We start from the raw sequence: 18,125 nt of genomic DNA, 5'->3' as shown, positions 1-18,125 counted from the left end.
AGAAAAGAAAAGAAAATCTTGAATAAATACTTTAATACTAAATTTATAGAGACATGACGAGATTAATACAAGTTACCTTTGGCTTCTACTGTTGTAAGACGTGGTGAAAGTGGTAGCCATTAGCTTCTAGACATTTATTAGTACACCGAACTACTGAAGTGCGCACACTTTTTTTTTAATACTTTGATTTTTTTTTTTTTTTTTTTTTCTTTTTTGGTGCTGGGGATTGATCCCCGGTCCTTGCGCTTGCGGAGCAGGCGGCAGAACCACTGAGCTAAATCGCTAGCCCCTTTCTTTCTTTTTATTCCCCGGTACTGAGAATTGAACTTAGGACCTTGCGCTTGCCAGGCAGGCACGGCACCACTGAGGTACATTCCCAGCCCATGTACATAATTTTTTTGGCAAATTCTATGATCAGTTTACCAGTTACATGGGTGAGGATCCTACCTCTTAAGATTCTTGTATCTTGTCCTCCTCTTCCTAGATACTGTAAACGCAGGATTGTAATTTTGACTGCATATTAACTAGTATATGATACAGTTTGTTTTCACCCTTGACATTTCATCAGAAGCATCCATGGACCTATTAACAAATTAGTTACCAAAAGCCCAATCCTGCATATACTGAGACTTCAGTTTTTCACGTGGGTGGGGAGAATTGGACATCTGTTACATTTGTTATTTATAAAATTCAGCTGATTCCATTGTGCAACCAGGCTTTACAATCATTGATGTGCTTCTTGTGGCACACAGAAAAATAAATTCATGCAAGGTATGGTACAAAGTAAAGCAGCGGTCAAAGGAAGAATAAGCTCCAGGCCGTACCCAACAATTATATGATAATACAGTGATAAATAAGAATTGTGAATGGGTACTAGATTCTTAAATGCTGTTGGTCAGGAAGACTATGCAGAATAAAACTGATTGATGCCAGAATGAATTTGGTTCAAATTTTTTGGGGGTGTGTGTGTGCTACTGGTCACTGAACTCATGGCTACATCCCTAGGGCACCTGTTCCTTTTTAATTTTCAATAGGGTCCTTCTAAGTTGCTGAATTGCCCAAGCTAGGCTTGAATATGCCATCTTTCTGCCTCACTCAGAGTTCTGGGATTATAGGAATGTGCCACCACACCTGGCTTCTAGATTTTTAAAGCTTTTATTATAGAAAACATTCCTGTGGTTGGTGTTAAGCTATGCCCCACATTAAGAGTCCAAGGAATACCCTGGACTAACATTTAGTCAGTCATCCAGTATCAGTGTAACATAAAGGAACAACTGCATACAGTGATTTCTTGTTCAGGCTAGGAGGCTATAGCTGTCCCTATCGTCCCGGGGTTATGCAGGGCTGTACTTGTTGAAGCATGTCCTCTGCACTGTCACCAAACCTGTTTTATTTTGAGGGAATGAGGATTTATAGGTGTAAACCAAAGGCCTGGACTAGAGCAGTGGCTTGGCCTAGGCATGTCTATTCTACTCTGAGGATGCTGCTGTACTCACCATGGTTCAGAATGGGTTTCCATTGGTAGTCTATCTTCTTACCCTAGTCTTATGATGTGGTCCTTTTTGTGCCACTTTGACCTATCTAGAAGTTGCTATGCTTCTTTTCCAGCTTTCTTTGGACCAGTTCCCTATTTTTCATCTGCCTTTTTTGGGGTCTTCATTGGTTCCCTGAATTGTTCATGCTTTCTCTTTGATCTGTTGTTCGCTGGGATCTAGCCTATAAACAAGGGGCATTTACTTTCCTAATAACAATTAACAGGGCTGGGGATTTAGCTCATTGGTTCTGGCAGCTTCTTTGCAAGCACAAGGTCCCGAGTTCGATCCCTGATACCAAAAAAAAAAAAAGATACATACCTAATAACAATTTACATTTACTAGATTATCGTTAGTTCTTTGGTTGCTGCAGGCTAAAATTAATGCCAGTGGATACACAAACCTATAATCTTAGCACTTGGGGAAGATGAGGCAGGAGGATCACAGTTTGAAGCCCAGCTGGGTAATTTAGTGATTCAGCAAGACCCTGTCTCAAAATTAAAATGACTGGGAATGTAGCTCAGTGTGAAGGTCCTGGGTTCAATCTTCAGAGTTCATGTTCTATCCACTCCTTACTGGATTTGCCTAGCTTGGTCCCGGGTCCTTCTTTTGTTTCTTGGCAAACAGTAGCTGACTGAGCTCAACTCTGTCTGCTAGGTAGAAAGGGTTGTTGAATACTTGACTTCTTTATTCTGTGATTGGTATGATGGAGTAGGAGTCAGAAGTTGCTGATTTAATTGGTCGTGGTATATGCCTGTAATCTTGGCACTTGGGAAGCTGAGGCAGGAGGATTGCCATGAGTTCGAGGCCAACCTAGGCTACATGGTAAGTTCAAGGTCAGCCTGTCTCAAAAAACAAAAACAAGGGCCAGGGATTTAGCTCAGTGGTTTCGCCACCTGGTGTGTGAGCTCAAGGACCCGAGTTCATTCCCTGGTACCAAAAAAAAAAAGTTCTTTAGGGCCGGTGATTTAGCTCAGTGGTTTCGCCGCCTGCTGCACAAGTGCAAGGACCTGAGTTCGATCCCCGGTACCAAAAAAAAAAAACCCACCAAAAAAACAAAAACAAAACTTAAAGTTGCTGGTCTCTAATTGTGTTTTTTGGGGGCACTGATCCTTGAACCTTGGATGCTACACATGCTAGGCAAGTGCCTGCTGCTGAGCTACATCCCAGGCCTTTTTATTTTGAGACAAGGTCTTGCAGAGTTGCCTAGGCTGCCAACAAATTTTTCAGCCTCCTGAGTAGCTGGGATTACAGGGCTGTGCCACTATGCTGGGCCTAATTGCCTTTTTGTTAAAGGGCACTAGACCTCTCTAACAGAGTCAACTGAACCAGTTTCCTTGACTATAATTACAGGTAATAAAATCTGTGCTAGCTGGGTATGACACCCCCTCCCCTTTTGAGACAGGCTCTCACTATGTATGTAGCCCAGGCTGACCTTGAACTCATGGCAGTCCTCATGCCCCAGCCTCTGGAGTGCTGGGATTATAGGCATGTGCCACTGTGCCTGGCTAGAGCCCTTTTAATTTTTGAGACAAGGTCTTATGAAGTTGCCTAGGCTGCCTGAGCTCCCCTCCCTGAGGACATGTTTACTCTCTGTATTTAGTTATGTATATATGCCTTTCGTATATTTATGAAATACTTAAATATAAAGAAAAGTATTTCCATGACAATAAATGCTTAAAAATTAGAGAGTGAATCCTTCATAATTTTCACTCTAGGAATAATCATTTACCTCTTTCTAAACTTAGTAAATATTTGAATTATCTCAATCTGGGCAACTCAGTGAAGTGCACAAACAAATGAAAAGCTAAAAATAAGTTCTAACTATTAAAAAATACTGGGCCGGAGATTTAGCTCAGTGGTTTTTCCGCCTGCTGCGCAAGCGCAAGAACCCGAGTTTGATCCCCGGTACCAAAAACAACAAAAAAAATACTGACGTACTGTTCCCTAAGAGGCAGCATTCAACTTGTTTAGGTCATAGCAGTAAGTTACTTCCAAGAATTTTCCTTTTTCTGAGGTGTATAGATAGAGAATATGAAGAAAATTAGGGTATTGGTAAAGTGATTCTAGGACAGTTTTAAAAGGATCCTTACCGGTTTTTATTTCCCAAGGCTTAGTCCTTCCATGTCTTTATCTGAATCTATTCTCTTAAAGTTTTATTTTGACTCCAGTGAATCAAAATTTGTAGCTTTAGCATGGATCCCTTGCCTAGTACTTCAGTATCTCATATTTATATATGCCTTCTTGGTGATTTCAGTAGGTTGTGAAATTGGAGTTTTATACTCATTTAAAGTCAAATTCCAATAGTTTCCAACAGTACTTACATACTTCTTTTCCTTTTTTTTTTTTTTTTGGTACCGGGGATTGAACTCAGGACCTTGCGCTTGCGAAGCAGGAGGCGGAACCACTGAGCTAAATCCCGGGCCCACTTCTTTTCCATTTTAATAAACAGCAACTCCATCTTTCCAGCAGTTAAGGCATAAACCCTAAGTGATACTTTTTTTTTTCAGTACTGGGTATTGAATCCAGGGCCTTCACACCTTATTTTGAGACAGAATTTTGCTAAATTGCCCAGTCAGTCTCAGACTTCATCCTCCTGCTTCACCCTTCCAAAGTGCTAGGACTACAGGCATCCACCATACCCAGCTAATACTCCCTCTCCTCACCCCCCCTCTTTTTTGTTCTTTTTTTTGGTACCAAAAATCGAACTCAGGACTTTGTGCTTGTGAGGCAGGCGACGGTACTGCTGAGCTAAATCCCTGGCCCTTTTGTCCCCCACCCCCTTTTTTTTTGCCATACTGGAAATTGAACCTTTGTACTGAGCTATATCTCCAGCCCTTATTTTTAATTTTAATTTTTTTTATTGGTACTTGGGATCGACCCCAGAGCTTTCACACTAAGCTACATCCCCAGCCCTTTTTATTATTTTTTATGTTTTTTGAGGCAGGATCTCACTTTGTAGTTGTGTAGCCCAGGCTGGCCTTCAACTCCCAGTGATCCTCTTGCCTCTTGAGTGCTGGGAAATTGCAAGTGTATGCCACCATGCCCGGCTTTTTATTTTTAATTTTTGAGACAAGGTCTTGCTAAATTGCTACACTAATGCTGGCATGGTGGTGCATACCTGTAATTCCAGCACTCAGGAGGCTGAAGTAGGAGGATCACTGTGAGTTCAAAGAGAGTTTAAGGCCAGTCTGAACTACCTGGCAAGACCCTGTCTCAAAAAAAAAAAAATAAATTGCTACACTGGCCAGGCTGACCATGAACATGCAGTCCTCCTCTTTCAGCCTTCCAAAGTGCTAGTATTATAGGCATGTGTAGTGTACTACCATGCCTGCTGAATGTTAAATGTTGTCATAAATTAGCTAGGTGTGGTGGTGGAAGTCTGTAATACCAACCTAGGAGACTGAGGCAGAAGGATCACAAGTTAGAGGCCAGCCTAGATGCTTTAGCAAGACACTACAAAATAAACAGTAAGAAAAAGGGAGGGAGGGGCTGGTGATTTAGCTTAGTGGTGTCGCTGCCCGCTGCACAAGCTCAAGGACCTGAGTTCCATCCCTGGTACCAAAAAAAAAACAAAAAACAAGAAAAAGGGAGGGATGGCTAGGGATGTGCCAGAGTACTTTCTTAACAGGTGTGAGGCCTTGGGCTCTATCTCCTATTATTGCAAACTAAAAAGTGCTTTACATATCCTTTTCTACTATTTGTTTACTTTGAATTATTTACTTTTAGTTAAAATATCAGAAGTGGAATTATTTGTCCTCATTTTGGTGGCTTATAGTGAAGATGATTTCCTGATTTTTATTGCTTAGCAAACTGAAGCTGAATCAACTTTTTTTTTTCCTTTTGGTACCGGGGATGGAACTCATTGACTTTGATGGAGTCAGAAGACAAGACACATTACTGCTCTCTCTGGTTGTATCATTCTGTCTCAATCTGATTCCACTTACGTTTTTTTTTTTTCCTATTGACTACATATTTTATAACTCTACTGATAATACAGTACAATCTTTTTGTAGTAGTTATATGAGAAGACAGATCTCATACCATGTCCGAGATTGATTATGCTTAGATTTTTATAAAGCATATAATAGTTATGAAACTGTGAGGCTTTATTGTTATTTGATGATAGGGTAATGTTTAATAGTTTGAATTCTGGAGTTACACTGCCCAAGTCTGAATTCTGGCTCTGCTACTTAGTACTAACTGTATGACCATTGGTCATATAGTAAAATAGATGTAATAATATACTTTTGAATTCAAGGAGGAATAGCTTGCCATATAATAAATGTTAATTAAATGTTGGTCACTTTATTTATTTATTCATTCATTCATTCATTCATTCACGACAGGGTCTCACTATGTAGTTCAGGGTGACCTTGAACTCACTGTGTAGCCCAGGATGGTCTCAAACTCATTGTGATCCTCCTGCCTCAGCCTCCCTTGTGCTGGGACTACAGGTGTGCACCCCCACGCCTGGCAGTTACTGTGTTTTAAGTCAATTTAGAAAAAAAATAAAATCAACTTAGGATTTTTCAACATTTTTTGCTGTTTTGGTCCAGTCCCATTGTGCCCCACATCCACCCATTAAACCCACGGCCTTTTCACTGAGCTACATCTCAGTACAGCCCTTTTTGAAAATTTTGAGACAAGGTCTCACTAGGTTTCTAAGTTGCCCAGGCTGGGGCTCATATTTTCAGTCCTCTTGTCTCAGCCTGGGATTATAGGCATGTGCCACCATGCCCAGCTGCAGTCACAGTTTTTTGGGTTTTTTTTTTTTTTTTTTTGTACCAGGGATCAAACTCATGACCTTGCATTTGTGAGGTAGGTGCAGTGCCACTGAACTCTAAAACCCCAGCACCAGTCACAGTTTTTTGTTTTTTGAGACAGGGTCTCACTATGTAGTTCAGGCTGGCCTTGTACTCACTGTGTAGCTCAGGCTGGCCTTGAATTTTGGAAATCCTCCTGCCTAAACATCCTGAGTGCTGGAATTACAAGTGTGTGCCGTTATGCCTGGCTAGTCACAGCATTTTTTGTCCCCCAATACCGGGCATCAAATTCAAGACTTTGTGCTTGCCAGGCAGCTGCAATGCCACTGAGCTAAATCCCTGGCCCCACAGTATTTTTAAATGAGACTTAAACTTCTCAGTATTTAGAAGCATCCTATGGCATTTTGTGAATTTTTCAAAAAATTAATTTTATTGGTACATTTTAGGTATACAATATAATGACATTTGTCATTGGAAATTGGTACCTTTACATAATATATTTTGGTTCTTGTTTTTTTCCCCATTCCCTTCCCCTCCCTTCAACCCCTCCATCCCTCCCTATTTACAAAGACATTGTTTCCATTTTTTTCTTTTCTCATAGTCCATTCCCTTCTTTCCTTTCCCCAATTGCTCCCCTTCCCTTTTGGACCTTTTCTTCCTATTTCACATTATCTATTATACCTTTTGACCCTTATTTACACTTTCAGTTTCTCACACCAGAGAAACTATTCGGTATTTACATGTCTTTCCTGTTTATTTCATTTAAGAGTATCACCTCAATGTGCATCCATTTAGCTATATAAATATCTAATTTCTCATTCTTTATGGCTGAGTAGTACTTCATTTAATAAATAAAACACATTTTTGTGCTTTTTTTTTTTTGCTACCAGGGATCGAACTCGGGTCCTTGCGCTTGGGCAGCAGGCGGTGAAACCACTGAGCTAAATCCCCGGCAAAACACATTTTCTTTATCCAGCCTCCAGTTGATGGGCAGTTGGGTATTCCCAAGTTTCAGCTATTACAAACTGTGCTGCTATGAATATGGGTGCACATACATCACTGTGGTATGATTCTTTTGGGAAGATACCCAGTAGGGGAATAGGTGGGTCAAATGGGACCTCTAATCCTAGTTCTTTGAGGTATCTCCATACTGATTTCCCCAGTGGTTGCACCAGTCTACAATCATTTGCATGTGAATGAGCACAAAGAATCAACAGGTGGGATCTCTTCTTATTAAAAAGCTTCTGCACAGCAAGAGAAACCAGCAGCAGAAGAGACAGCCCACAATGTGGGAAAATTTTTACCAGCTGTTCCTCAGACTAAGGTCTACTATCTAGAATATATAAAGAATTGACAAAAAATCAGACCTCCCAAATTTAAAGACCCAATCCAAAAATAGGCATCTGAAATGAACAGACATTTCTCAGACAAACTAGAAATAGCAAATGAACATAAGAAAAAACGTTCAATATCACTGGTCATCCGAGAGATGCAAATGAAAACAACGCTGAGATTCTACCTCACCCCAGAAAGAATAGCTGCTATCATGAAATCAACCAATAATAAATGCTGGCAGGGTTGTGAGGAAAAAGGCATTTTGTGAGATTTAACTTGTGTCAGAAAGCAGTCTTGATGTTGAATGGTAATTTATACATCATTGAATTTAGCCTAATCCTTTTATATCTTTTAGATATTAGTCATCATTTATTTGAATTATTTCAGTGAATTCATTCAGTGTACTTTTTTTGTTGTTGTTGTTCCAGGAATCAAACTCAGGACTTTGCACTTGCCAGGCAGGTACGATGCTACTGAACTAAATCCCTGGCCCCATTCAATATATCTTTAAAATTAAAATTAAATTAAAATTTATTTTTGAAACAGGGTCTCACTGTGTAATCCAGTCTAGACCCGAACTTGCAGCAATGTCTCCTGCTTCTACCTTCCCAGTACAGGGATTATAGGTGTATACCACCATGCCCAGCTTCAGCATACTTTTTATTGAACACCTAATCTGTACCAGGTGTATAATGTTTTAGGCATGAACACAGCAGATGAAGTCTTGATAAAGGAGCTCACCAAGCTTTTTTTGAGCCAGGGTCTCACTGTGTAGTGAAAGCAGACTTTGATTTTGTTGTGTAACATAGACTGGCCTTGAACTCAAAACAATCCTCCTGCCTCTGCCTCTGGAGTGTGGAGATGATAGTCTTTTGCCACCATGCTTGACCAAGCTCTCTGTAAGACATGGCACTTCCAGAAATATTTTTGTCTCTTTTGAATAGATGAGAAAGGTTACTCTTAGTCCACATATCCTAGATACATTTCTTTTGGCTACCCAGAGATAGCTTGGCATAACAGTTGCAACTCCTTTGTGGTAAAATAGATAGAAAGCCTAGCCTGTACCTTTTAAACACAAACTCCTTTCCTTTCCCTTTCCCTTTTTCCCTTTTTCCCTTTCTTTTTCCCTTTTTTCCCTTTTTTCCCTTTCCCTTTCCTTTCTTTTCCTTTTTTTGCGGTACTGGGGATCAAACTCAGGACCTTGTACTTACAAAGCAGGCGCCATGCCACTGAACTAAATCTCCAGCCCTTTTCTTTTTTTGTGGGTGGTGTTTTAACCATTAAGTTTATTTTATTTTATTTTATTTTATTTTATTTTATTTTATTTTATTTTATTTTATTTTATTTTATTTTTTGGTACGGGGATCGAACTCAGGACCTTGCACTTGCAAGGCAGGCGCCGGAACCACTGAGCTAAATCCCCAGCCCCTAATTTTAAAAATTATTAGTGTATATTGTGTGAATTAATGAGTTTCACTGTGACATTTTCATATGTCCATGTATCTTGCTTTGACTTTGTCTACCATCTTGTATGCTCTCGTTTCCCTCTCTCCCATTTTCCTTTTCCCTAAAATAGTCCATCTTCTACATTGAGTTATTTTTATTATTTTTTAAGATTCCACTTAGAGAAAACATGTGACTTCTCTTTCTGTGTCTGGCTTATTTCATCTTGTCTTTCTCTTAAAGCAGAAGATTTGTACTTTGTATAGAGTGTCAAAGTCCTAGGCATAAGTTTAGAGCTGGGACAGAGGCACTTGCATTTCAGACCAGTTTGCATATTATATTTGGAGTCACAGTTTGGTCAAGGACCATGCTTTGGATAATTTCAAAAAGCTTTGTTCTTCCTATTTTTCTTTCTTTTTTCTTTCTTTCTTTCTTTCTTTCTTTCTTTCTTTCTTTCTTTCTTTCTTTCTTTCCTTTCTTTCCTTTCTTTCCTTTCTTTCCTTTCTTTCTTTTCTTTCTTTTCTTTCTTTTTCTTCTTCTTTGGTACTGGGGATCAACCACAGGATCTTGTACTTGCCAGGCAAGTGTGTGCCACTGAACTAAATCCAGGCCCTGTTCTTACTATTTTTCATTTTTATTGTTGCAATTCTGGGGGTTGAATGCAAGGTCATCACATTGAGCTCTTCCCCTCTTTTCTTTGAGATAGGTCTTTCTAGTAGCTAAATTGTCCAGACTTGGTTTAAACTTGTGATCCTCCTGACTTAGCCTCGAAGAATGCTGGGATTAAAGTCATGTGCCACCAACACCTGGCAGTACTGTATTCTATATGAATAGTTCCTTTGGAGTTGTCCGGTGCAGTGTTCTGGATATCCTTTGCATGTCTGAGGGAAAATCGAAGTCAGTTACATTGACACAATTAGAGTCTAGCCTATGATAGTGTTTAGGATGCTTTCATTAGAGCTATAAATTAACTAATAGAAGTGTCTGAGAAGGATATTGAATATCACTTGAAAAAAGAGGCTGGGGATTTAGCTCAGTGGTGCCGCCACCTGTATCGCAAGCGCAAGGTCCTAAGTTCAATCCCCAGTACCAAAAACAAAAAACACAAAAAGGAACTATTGGCTCTGGATCTTGTTAAAATTTTTTTAATATACTCTACCTTCATGTTGTGATTGATGGACTAGAATGAAGATACCTTTTCTTTGGGGATGATTTTGTTTATTTTAGTTGTTTGTGCTTTAGATTAGAACAGCTTAATTTTGCTGAATGCAGTGATCCTCACCTGTAATGCCTGATAGTTGTGAGGCTGAGACAGGAGAACAGTGTAGACAGTTTTATCAAGAACACTATCTCAAAAAATCCAGACAAGCAGGAGTGGTTCCTCATGCTTGTAATCCCAGCACTTGGGAGGTTGAGGAGGAGGATTGCTATGAGGCCGGCTGGGCTACATAATGATTCTCAGCACTTCTTCCCCTAAAACCCAAACAAAACATCTCAAATCCCTCAATTATATTTTCATATTGTAGATAGACTAATTATATAAAACAAATATAATTGAGGACTCCTACCATATAAAAGGCTATGTTTTGACAGTTAAGACAGTAATTTAGTTGTAGTTATTTTGAAATTACTGTTTTGCTGATGTGTTTTCATTTGAATATTTTACACATTGCTTTTTCAGAAGGCTGATGAGCAGATGATAATAGTATTTTATAAGGTTTTGATTCTTATTGACACCTTCTGTTTTGTCTATTTAAAGTGTCAACCCAAGAAAAAGTCTGCACCACTGAAGTATGAAGTTGGAGATCTCATTTGGGCAAAATTCAAGAGACGCCCATGGTGGCCCTGCAGGATTTGTTCTGATCCGTTGATTAACACACATTCAAAAATGAAAGGTAATATTTGTAGTTGATTGTGCATGCTAACGTACAGTTTGGAATTATAAACCTGTATTTGTCTTTAGTATAACCTAGTTTTTGTTATCCTGAGCAATAATCCATTTATTCCTTTGAATGATTATTAAGATTTTATCTCTTGTGCTGGGGATTTAGCTCAGTGTTGCCACTGTTTGCCTCACAAGCCCAAGGTCCTGAGTCCAATCCCTGATACAAAAAAAAGGATTTTATGTTCTTAAAAATTTGTTTTATTGCATAGTTTAAGAATTTTCTGCCAGGCATGATGATGCATCCCTGTATTCCCAGCACGAGGGAGGCTGAGGCAGGAAGATGCCAGTAAGTTCAAGGGCAGCCTGGGCTACATAGCCAGACCCTGCCACAAACAGAATAAACAAAGAAAAAAAGTTTTCAGTGATTCTATCTATAAACACCAGGAAGGTGTTAGAGTACATCTTTTTTGTCTTTGGAGACAGTCTCTTTGTGTAGTCCAGGCTGGCCTTGAATTTACTATGTATCCCAGGCTACCCTCCAACTTGAGGTGATTCTGCCTTGGCCTCCCAAGTGCTGGAATTATAGGTGTGTGCCACAAAGCCCAGCCTTACCTTACTTTTATATTGACTGGAATCACTTTTTATTGTATTTTTGGGTTTCTACTAAAGTTTTCAGATTTATATCATTTCTGATAATTTAAAAACCCAAACAAGAGAAGGGGGAGAGAGGGAAGGATAAGGGGATGAAAAAAGAATTCAGATGTGTCAGGAGCTGGGCATGGTGGTGCACACCTGTAATCCCAGCACTGGGGAAGCTGAGGTAGGAAAATTGCCATGAGTTCGAGGCCAGCCTGGGCTACTTAGTGAGTTCAAGGCCAGCCTGAACTATATAACGGGATCCTCAAAAAGCTGAAACACAACCAAATAAACCCAGAAACTCAGATTTCGTCTTAATCCAGAAAGAATGATTATTAATGATTCATGAAACTTGAAGTGCTGATGAGGTTGTGAGGGAAGAAAACCTGTCTACTTTGTTGGTGGGAATGTAAACTAGCACAATCACTGTGGAAATCAGTATGGAGATTCTGCAGAAAGCTAAAGAGAGAGATTTCATTTGACCTAGCTACACCTCTTCTGAGTATCTTCCTGAAAGAGTTAAAGTCATCATAATTACAGTGATACGTCTATACCCAGGTTTATAACAGCACAACTTGGGCCAGGGATGTAGCTCAGTGGTTCCACTTCCTGCTTTGCAAGCGCAAGGTCCTGAGTTCGATCCCCGGTACCAAAAAAAAGAATAGCACAACTTACAGTAGCTAAATCTTTTTTTAAAAATAGCTAAATCTTTAGCTCAGTGGTTCCGCAGCCTGCCTTGCAAGTGCAAGGACCCGAGTTCGATCCCCGGTACCAAAAAAAAAATAGCAAAATCTTGAAAGTAGTCCATGTAATTATCAGCAGATGAATGAATAAGGAAATGTAGCATATATACATAGGGAGAACTATTCAGCCACAAAGAAGGATAAATTTGAATTATTTGTACGAAAATGGATGCACCTTGAGCATAATGCTAACTGAAATAAATCAGACACCAAAAGTTAAATATTGTATGGTTTCTCGTATTTTGGGGGTGGGGGTGGGGGCGGGGGCACTGGGGATTGAACTCAGGACCTTGCGCTTTCCAGGCAGGCTCAATGCCACTGAGCCACATCCCCAGCCCATGGTTTCTCTTATATGAGAAACCTAAAGTATAAATAATTTAGGAGAAAAATAGATGATAGAAAGAAAGGAGATAGACTTTCTGGAGAAGAGAAGAGGATGAAAGAGAAGGGGAGATGATGGGAAGGGAAGTTAAGGGAAGATGGGAGGGAGGAGGAGAGGAAAGGTAAGTAATAAAACAGATCAGGATGCAAAAAGTGCATGTGCCAACTCCCAGGATGAATGTTTTCGTTATGTACTATAAACATATACTAATAAAAATGGGAAGAAGAAAAAATTTGTCACTTTGTCCTTTTGGTCTGTATGGACATTTAAATTGTATTCACAGAAAATTCTTTTAAATCCTTCTCTAACCTCTCTATCCCTATGAAACTCCAGTTTCTTACTCATTGTAATGTTCTTATACTAGTTGGGTTCATGGTATTTGTTAAAATACTGTGTTCATTGTGTAGGTTGTGTGCTGGGATCATATAATGGGCAAAACCATCAATGCCTTTTGCCTTCGTGGGAAATTAGAATCCAATAAAAGAGATAAGGTGGGCCAGGGATTTAGCTCAGTGGTTCAGCTGCCTGTCTCGCAAGCACAAGGTCCTGAGTTCGATCTCTGTTACCAAAAAAAAAAAAAGAGAGAGATAAGGCATCAGCTAATAAGTCAAATAGCTAATTGAGAAGCCTGTCCAAAGAAAAAAATTTTCTTTTTTTTTTGGTACTGGGGATTGAACTCGGGACCTTGCACTAGTGAGGCAGACACTGGAACTACTGAGCTAAATCCCCAGCCCCCAAAGAAAAATTTTAATGTGTGATCAGAAATAGACCAGGGACACTTAACCTAGAATTTTAGTGTAGAGGTGTTTGGGGCAGTTTTACTAGTAAAGTTGCCGTGTGTGTGTGTGTGTGTGTGTGTGTGTGTGTGTGCGTGCGTGCGTGCGTGCGTGCGTGCGTGTGTGTGTGTGTGTGTGTGTGTGTGTGTGTGGTCTAGGATGGTCTTCACCTCCCTGTGTAACCCAGACTGGCCTTGAATACACAACCCTGCCTTGCAACCTCCTGAGTGGTGGGATTATAGGCATCTGCCATCATACCTGACTTTGTGTGTATCTGTGCGTAGTGCTAGGAATTGTACCTAGGACCGTGTATGCTAGGCAAGCACAATGATGTTATCTTTGATCTGAGACTTCAAAGGCTGCATTGGAGTTAGCTAGGGCAAATAGGGGAAGATAGCTCCTGTAACAAGAGGGTGACACAGTATGAAGCTAGGAAGTAGATGTGGGCTGAATCATGAATGTGTATAAGATCTCCTCCTTCCTCCCTCTTCTCTTTTCCCTCCCCCCTTCCTGTCTCCTTCCTTTTCCCCTCTCTCCAGTATTAGGAATTGAACCCAGGGCCATTGAACTGAGCTATATCCCCAGTCCTTTTTAATTTTTTTTTTTTTTTTTGGTATCGGGGATCAACCAAACTCAGGACCTTGCGCTTGAAAGGCCGATGGAGGCACCACTGAGCTAAATCCCTGGCCCTTACATTTTATTTTGAGACAGGGTCTTGCTGAATTGTCCAGGCTGCGGTCAAATTTAGAATCCTCCTATTTTAAACTGCCAGAGTGCTGGGATGATAGGTGTATGCCACTAGGCCCAGCTGCCTTTAGCCTTCTTTAAAATTTTGTATTTTAACTGACAACAATGGGATAATAGGGGTGGGGATTTAGCTCAGTGGTTCCAGTGACTGCCTCACTAGTGCAAGGTCCCGAGTAGATACCAGTACCAAACCAAACCAAACAAAACAAAAAAACACACAAAAAAACAATGGGATAGTAAAGGACTATGAGCAGGGATTAATGTGATCTGATCTTTATTTTTAAAAAGTTCACTTTGATGGCAGTGTGGAAAATGGATTGGAGAGAGCACACATAAGAGAGAGATAATTGAAAAATCATTGTAGTGATTTTGGTGAGCTGAAAGTTGTGAATAATGAAAGAAATATTTTGGAGGTAAAATCTGACTCAGTAATGTATTAGATATTAGGGAATAAGGGGGAACAAATTCAAGGTTTCTAGCTCTCAAGTTTCTATATTTTAGAAGGATCCTAAATTTTTACCTTTATCACTGAATGATTAGTGTTATCATTTATTGAGAAAACACTGGAACATCTGTAACTCAAGTGCCACCAGCTTGTTCCTGTTAGTAGGAGTCATCGAACAGCTTTGATGAGATTGCTCTGGGATAAAATATACAGTGAGAAAAATAAGTGGTGGTCAGCATTTGAAATTGGGATCAAATAATGGGCAACAAAAATGGGTATATGGAGGAAATTGAGCATTCAAAAGACATGAAAGAGACTTAAGAGATGGAAGTGGAAACCCAGAGAATAAACCAAACCCAGGTCGGTTTAGTATTGTTTAGAGCTTAAATAAAATGTCTGTTAATTATAAGGCAGTAACAATCAGTACATTTTCTGGTGATTTGATTATGACATACTAAATTGGATGGCTTTGAGGAGGTGGAGACAGAGGCAGAGGGAGGTTGCAACAATTAGAGAAGTATAGGGTCCGGTCCAGAAAAAAGTTTTAAAGGTGGAATTAATGCCAAGAATGGTGGTGCATGCCTATAATCCTAGTACTCAGGAGGCTGAGGCAGGAGGATTGCCACAAGTTTGAGGCCATCCTGGACTATATAATGAGATCCTGTCTCAAAAAAAAAAAAGATGGAATTAATGTGGATGAGAAGCACTATTCTGAAAGTAGGCTGAGGTTGAAAAAGGGGTCAGAGATGGGATCATTATATAGGGACCCTGAGAAAGAAAGAAGTGGAAGGCATTCATACCACAGTGTGGATTTGGCCTTAATGGGAGGAAGAGCACCTTTCTAGTATTAATGTTAGGAGTGGGAAAGGTTGTTGGTGATTACAGGGTTGGTGTGGCAAATGTCTTGCCTCAGCCTCCTGAGAGCTGGGATTACAGCTTTTGGCCTGATTGTCTTAAATCAAGAATGTGGTCACACCAAAGAGCAAGTGTCATACATAGTGGGCAGGAAGATACTGTGTTTTGTGGGGCTGTAAAAGGTTATATCTCCCCCACATACACTGTGGATTGAATCCACAGGGTTCATACTGTTACATACCCCAGGGCTTTCATACTGTTATATCCCCAGCCCTTTTTAGATTTTTTAGTTTGAGAAAGGGTCTTGCTAAGTTGCCCAGACGGGGGCTCAAACTTGTGGTCTTCCTGCTTCAGCTTCCCTGACTACTGGGATTCCAGGTGTGTACCACCACTCATGGCTCTAGTTTTGTTTTTGTTTTTGTTTTTGAGGTAGCGTTTCCCTATATAGTTCAGGCTGGCCTTGAATTTACTATGTGGTCCAGGCTGGCCTCAAACTTGAGGTGATCCTGCCTTTGCCTCCTGAGTGCTAGGATTACAGGCATGTGCCATCACACCCAGCATAAATGCCCAATGGAACCACTAATTTTTTGTTTTGTTTTTTTGAGACAGGGTCTTGCTATGTAGCCCAGGCTGTCCTCCAACTTTTGGTGATCCTCCTGCCTCAGCCTCCCAAGTGCTAGGATAACAGGCATGCACCACCACCTCAGGCGGAACCACCAGTTTTGCCATCACCACTGCCTGGTGGTCCATAAGAAATGTTGGATGATTACTGTAAAAGTAATCCTGCTCCCTACCACATTGAAACCATGACCAGTGTTTTACTCATTCATAGCTATGGAATTTCTCTCAAACCTCCAAGAAAGTAGAATGAACACTCATATATACCTAAATTCAGCTATTAGCTACTTTATACCAGTTGTTAATTGATATCAGTATAAAAATAAAACTTACAGTATACTATTTATATTACTGTGATTATTCATGTTTTTGATTATGTTGTTAAAATTGTTTTATCCTGGGGGCCGAGGATTTAGCTCAGTGGCGCCGTGCCTGCCTCCAAGTGCAGGGTCCTGAGCTCAGTCCCTGGTACTGGAAAAAAAATTGTTATATCTTGAAAAAAAAGGCTCTCATATCATAGTTAAGTCAAATATTTTAAATGGTGATAGAGGCCTGGGTGTGGTGGTACATGCCTGTAATCCCAGCACTCAGGAGGCAGAAGCAGGAGGGTCATGAGTTTGAAGCTGGTGAGACCCTACATAGTGAGACCCTTTCTCAAAACACACCCTGTCACTCCCTCTGTGTGGGTCCTCACACAAACAAAAAACATGTTAGAAAACACCTTTCTCTCTCTCTCCCTTCCTTTTTTGGGCTCAAACCCAGGGCCTTGCTCCTGCTAGACACACCACTAAGCCTCAGCCCCACCTCCCTCTGTCCCATCATTATTTTATCCAATACAGTACATTTTAATTTAAAACGTCAAGTGGTTAATCTGTAAATCTTGTTAAGAAAACAGTCTGCTGTTGGTGCATTCCTTCCCCTTTTACCTAGACCTAGACCTTCGTTGTTTTTTTTTTTTTTTTTGGTACCAGGGATCAAACTCGGGTCCTTAGCTTGTGAGGCAGGCAGTGGAACCACTGAGCTAAATCCCCCCCTTTTTTGGAAATAGAGCCTCACTATATTGTCAGACTGTTCTTGAACTTGCCTTACAGCCCTGAATGTCTTTGAATTTGTGATTCTGCTGACTCAGGGTCCCAATTGCTGGGATTACAGTTCTGTGCCACTACCCCTTGTGTTTTTTAGCTGAATCTTATGCTTGCTTCTGAGTCTCAGAATTCCATTCCTTTGGATTAAAATTACTTTTCACCCTAGAATTTGTGGTTAATCATTTTTTTTTTTTTAGTACTGGGGATTGAACTGGGTCCTTCAGCTTGCAAGGCAGGTGGCGGAACCACTGAGCTAAATCCCCAGCCCCTGGTTAATCATTTTTAATTCCTGCATTGAGCTCCACCTCCCACCTCAGCTCCATCATCTATTTTCCGTATGATAATTTTGTTTAGGAATTCAGTGTGTTCAGTACATTAACAGTATATGAAAGCACGTAGCTGAGCCTTGTGGTGTCCTGTGTTTACTTTTTCACAGACACCTTTTTTTCTTGCAGTTATCTGTGTGTGGGTGGAGTGGGGGTAGGGCAGGAGGGCTTCTAGTATCCTATGTATTTATTACTAATTTAGAGTGAAACAGTGCTTGTTGTTTATATTTTCCACATTATTTGACATATCTGATGATTTATCATTTTTATCATCTTGAGAAAGTCCTACCCCAGAGCCTTAGACACTCTTCTAGTCCATAGTAGCTATCATCAGTGTCTGATGAACAGCTGTCACTTGAGAGTTCGTTTCAAATCTCTTATATAAAATTCTTAGCCAGGTGTGATGGTGCATGCCTGTAACCCTAGCACTTGGGAGGCTGAGGCAGAAGGATCACCTTGAGTTCAAGGCCAACCTGGTCTACATAGTGAGTGCAAGGCCATTCTGAACTACACAGTAAGATCCTGTCTCCAAAAAAAAAAAAAGTTTGGCT

General features: G+C 40.3%; 1 protein-coding gene across 19 annotated transcripts in view; it reads left to right on the top strand.

The window, feature by feature from the left end:
• Window positions 1–18,125, top strand: part of Nsd1 (nuclear receptor binding SET domain protein 1) — a 138,027-nt gene that overhangs the window by 30,529 nt on the left and 89,373 nt on the right. For all 19 annotated transcript variants that reach the window (XM_087194781.1, XM_087194777.1, XM_087194775.1 and 16 more), the window contains one exon: window positions 10,836–10,971. In XM_087194781.1, the coding sequence (XP_087050907.1) occupies window positions 10,836–10,971 (136 nt within the window). The remainder of the gene's footprint in view (window positions 1–10,835; window positions 10,972–18,125) is intronic.

Source organism: Heterocephalus glaber, unplaced genomic scaffold, assembly GCF_053883595.1.
Source record: "Heterocephalus glaber isolate CG9 unplaced genomic scaffold, H.glaber_assembly_v1.0 deba00001606, whole genome shotgun sequence".
Lineage (NCBI taxonomy): Eukaryota > Metazoa > Chordata > Mammalia > Rodentia > Bathyergidae > Heterocephalus > Heterocephalus glaber.
Note: the sequence above shows the minus strand (reverse complement) of the source record. Positions and strands in the feature narration are given on the sequence as shown.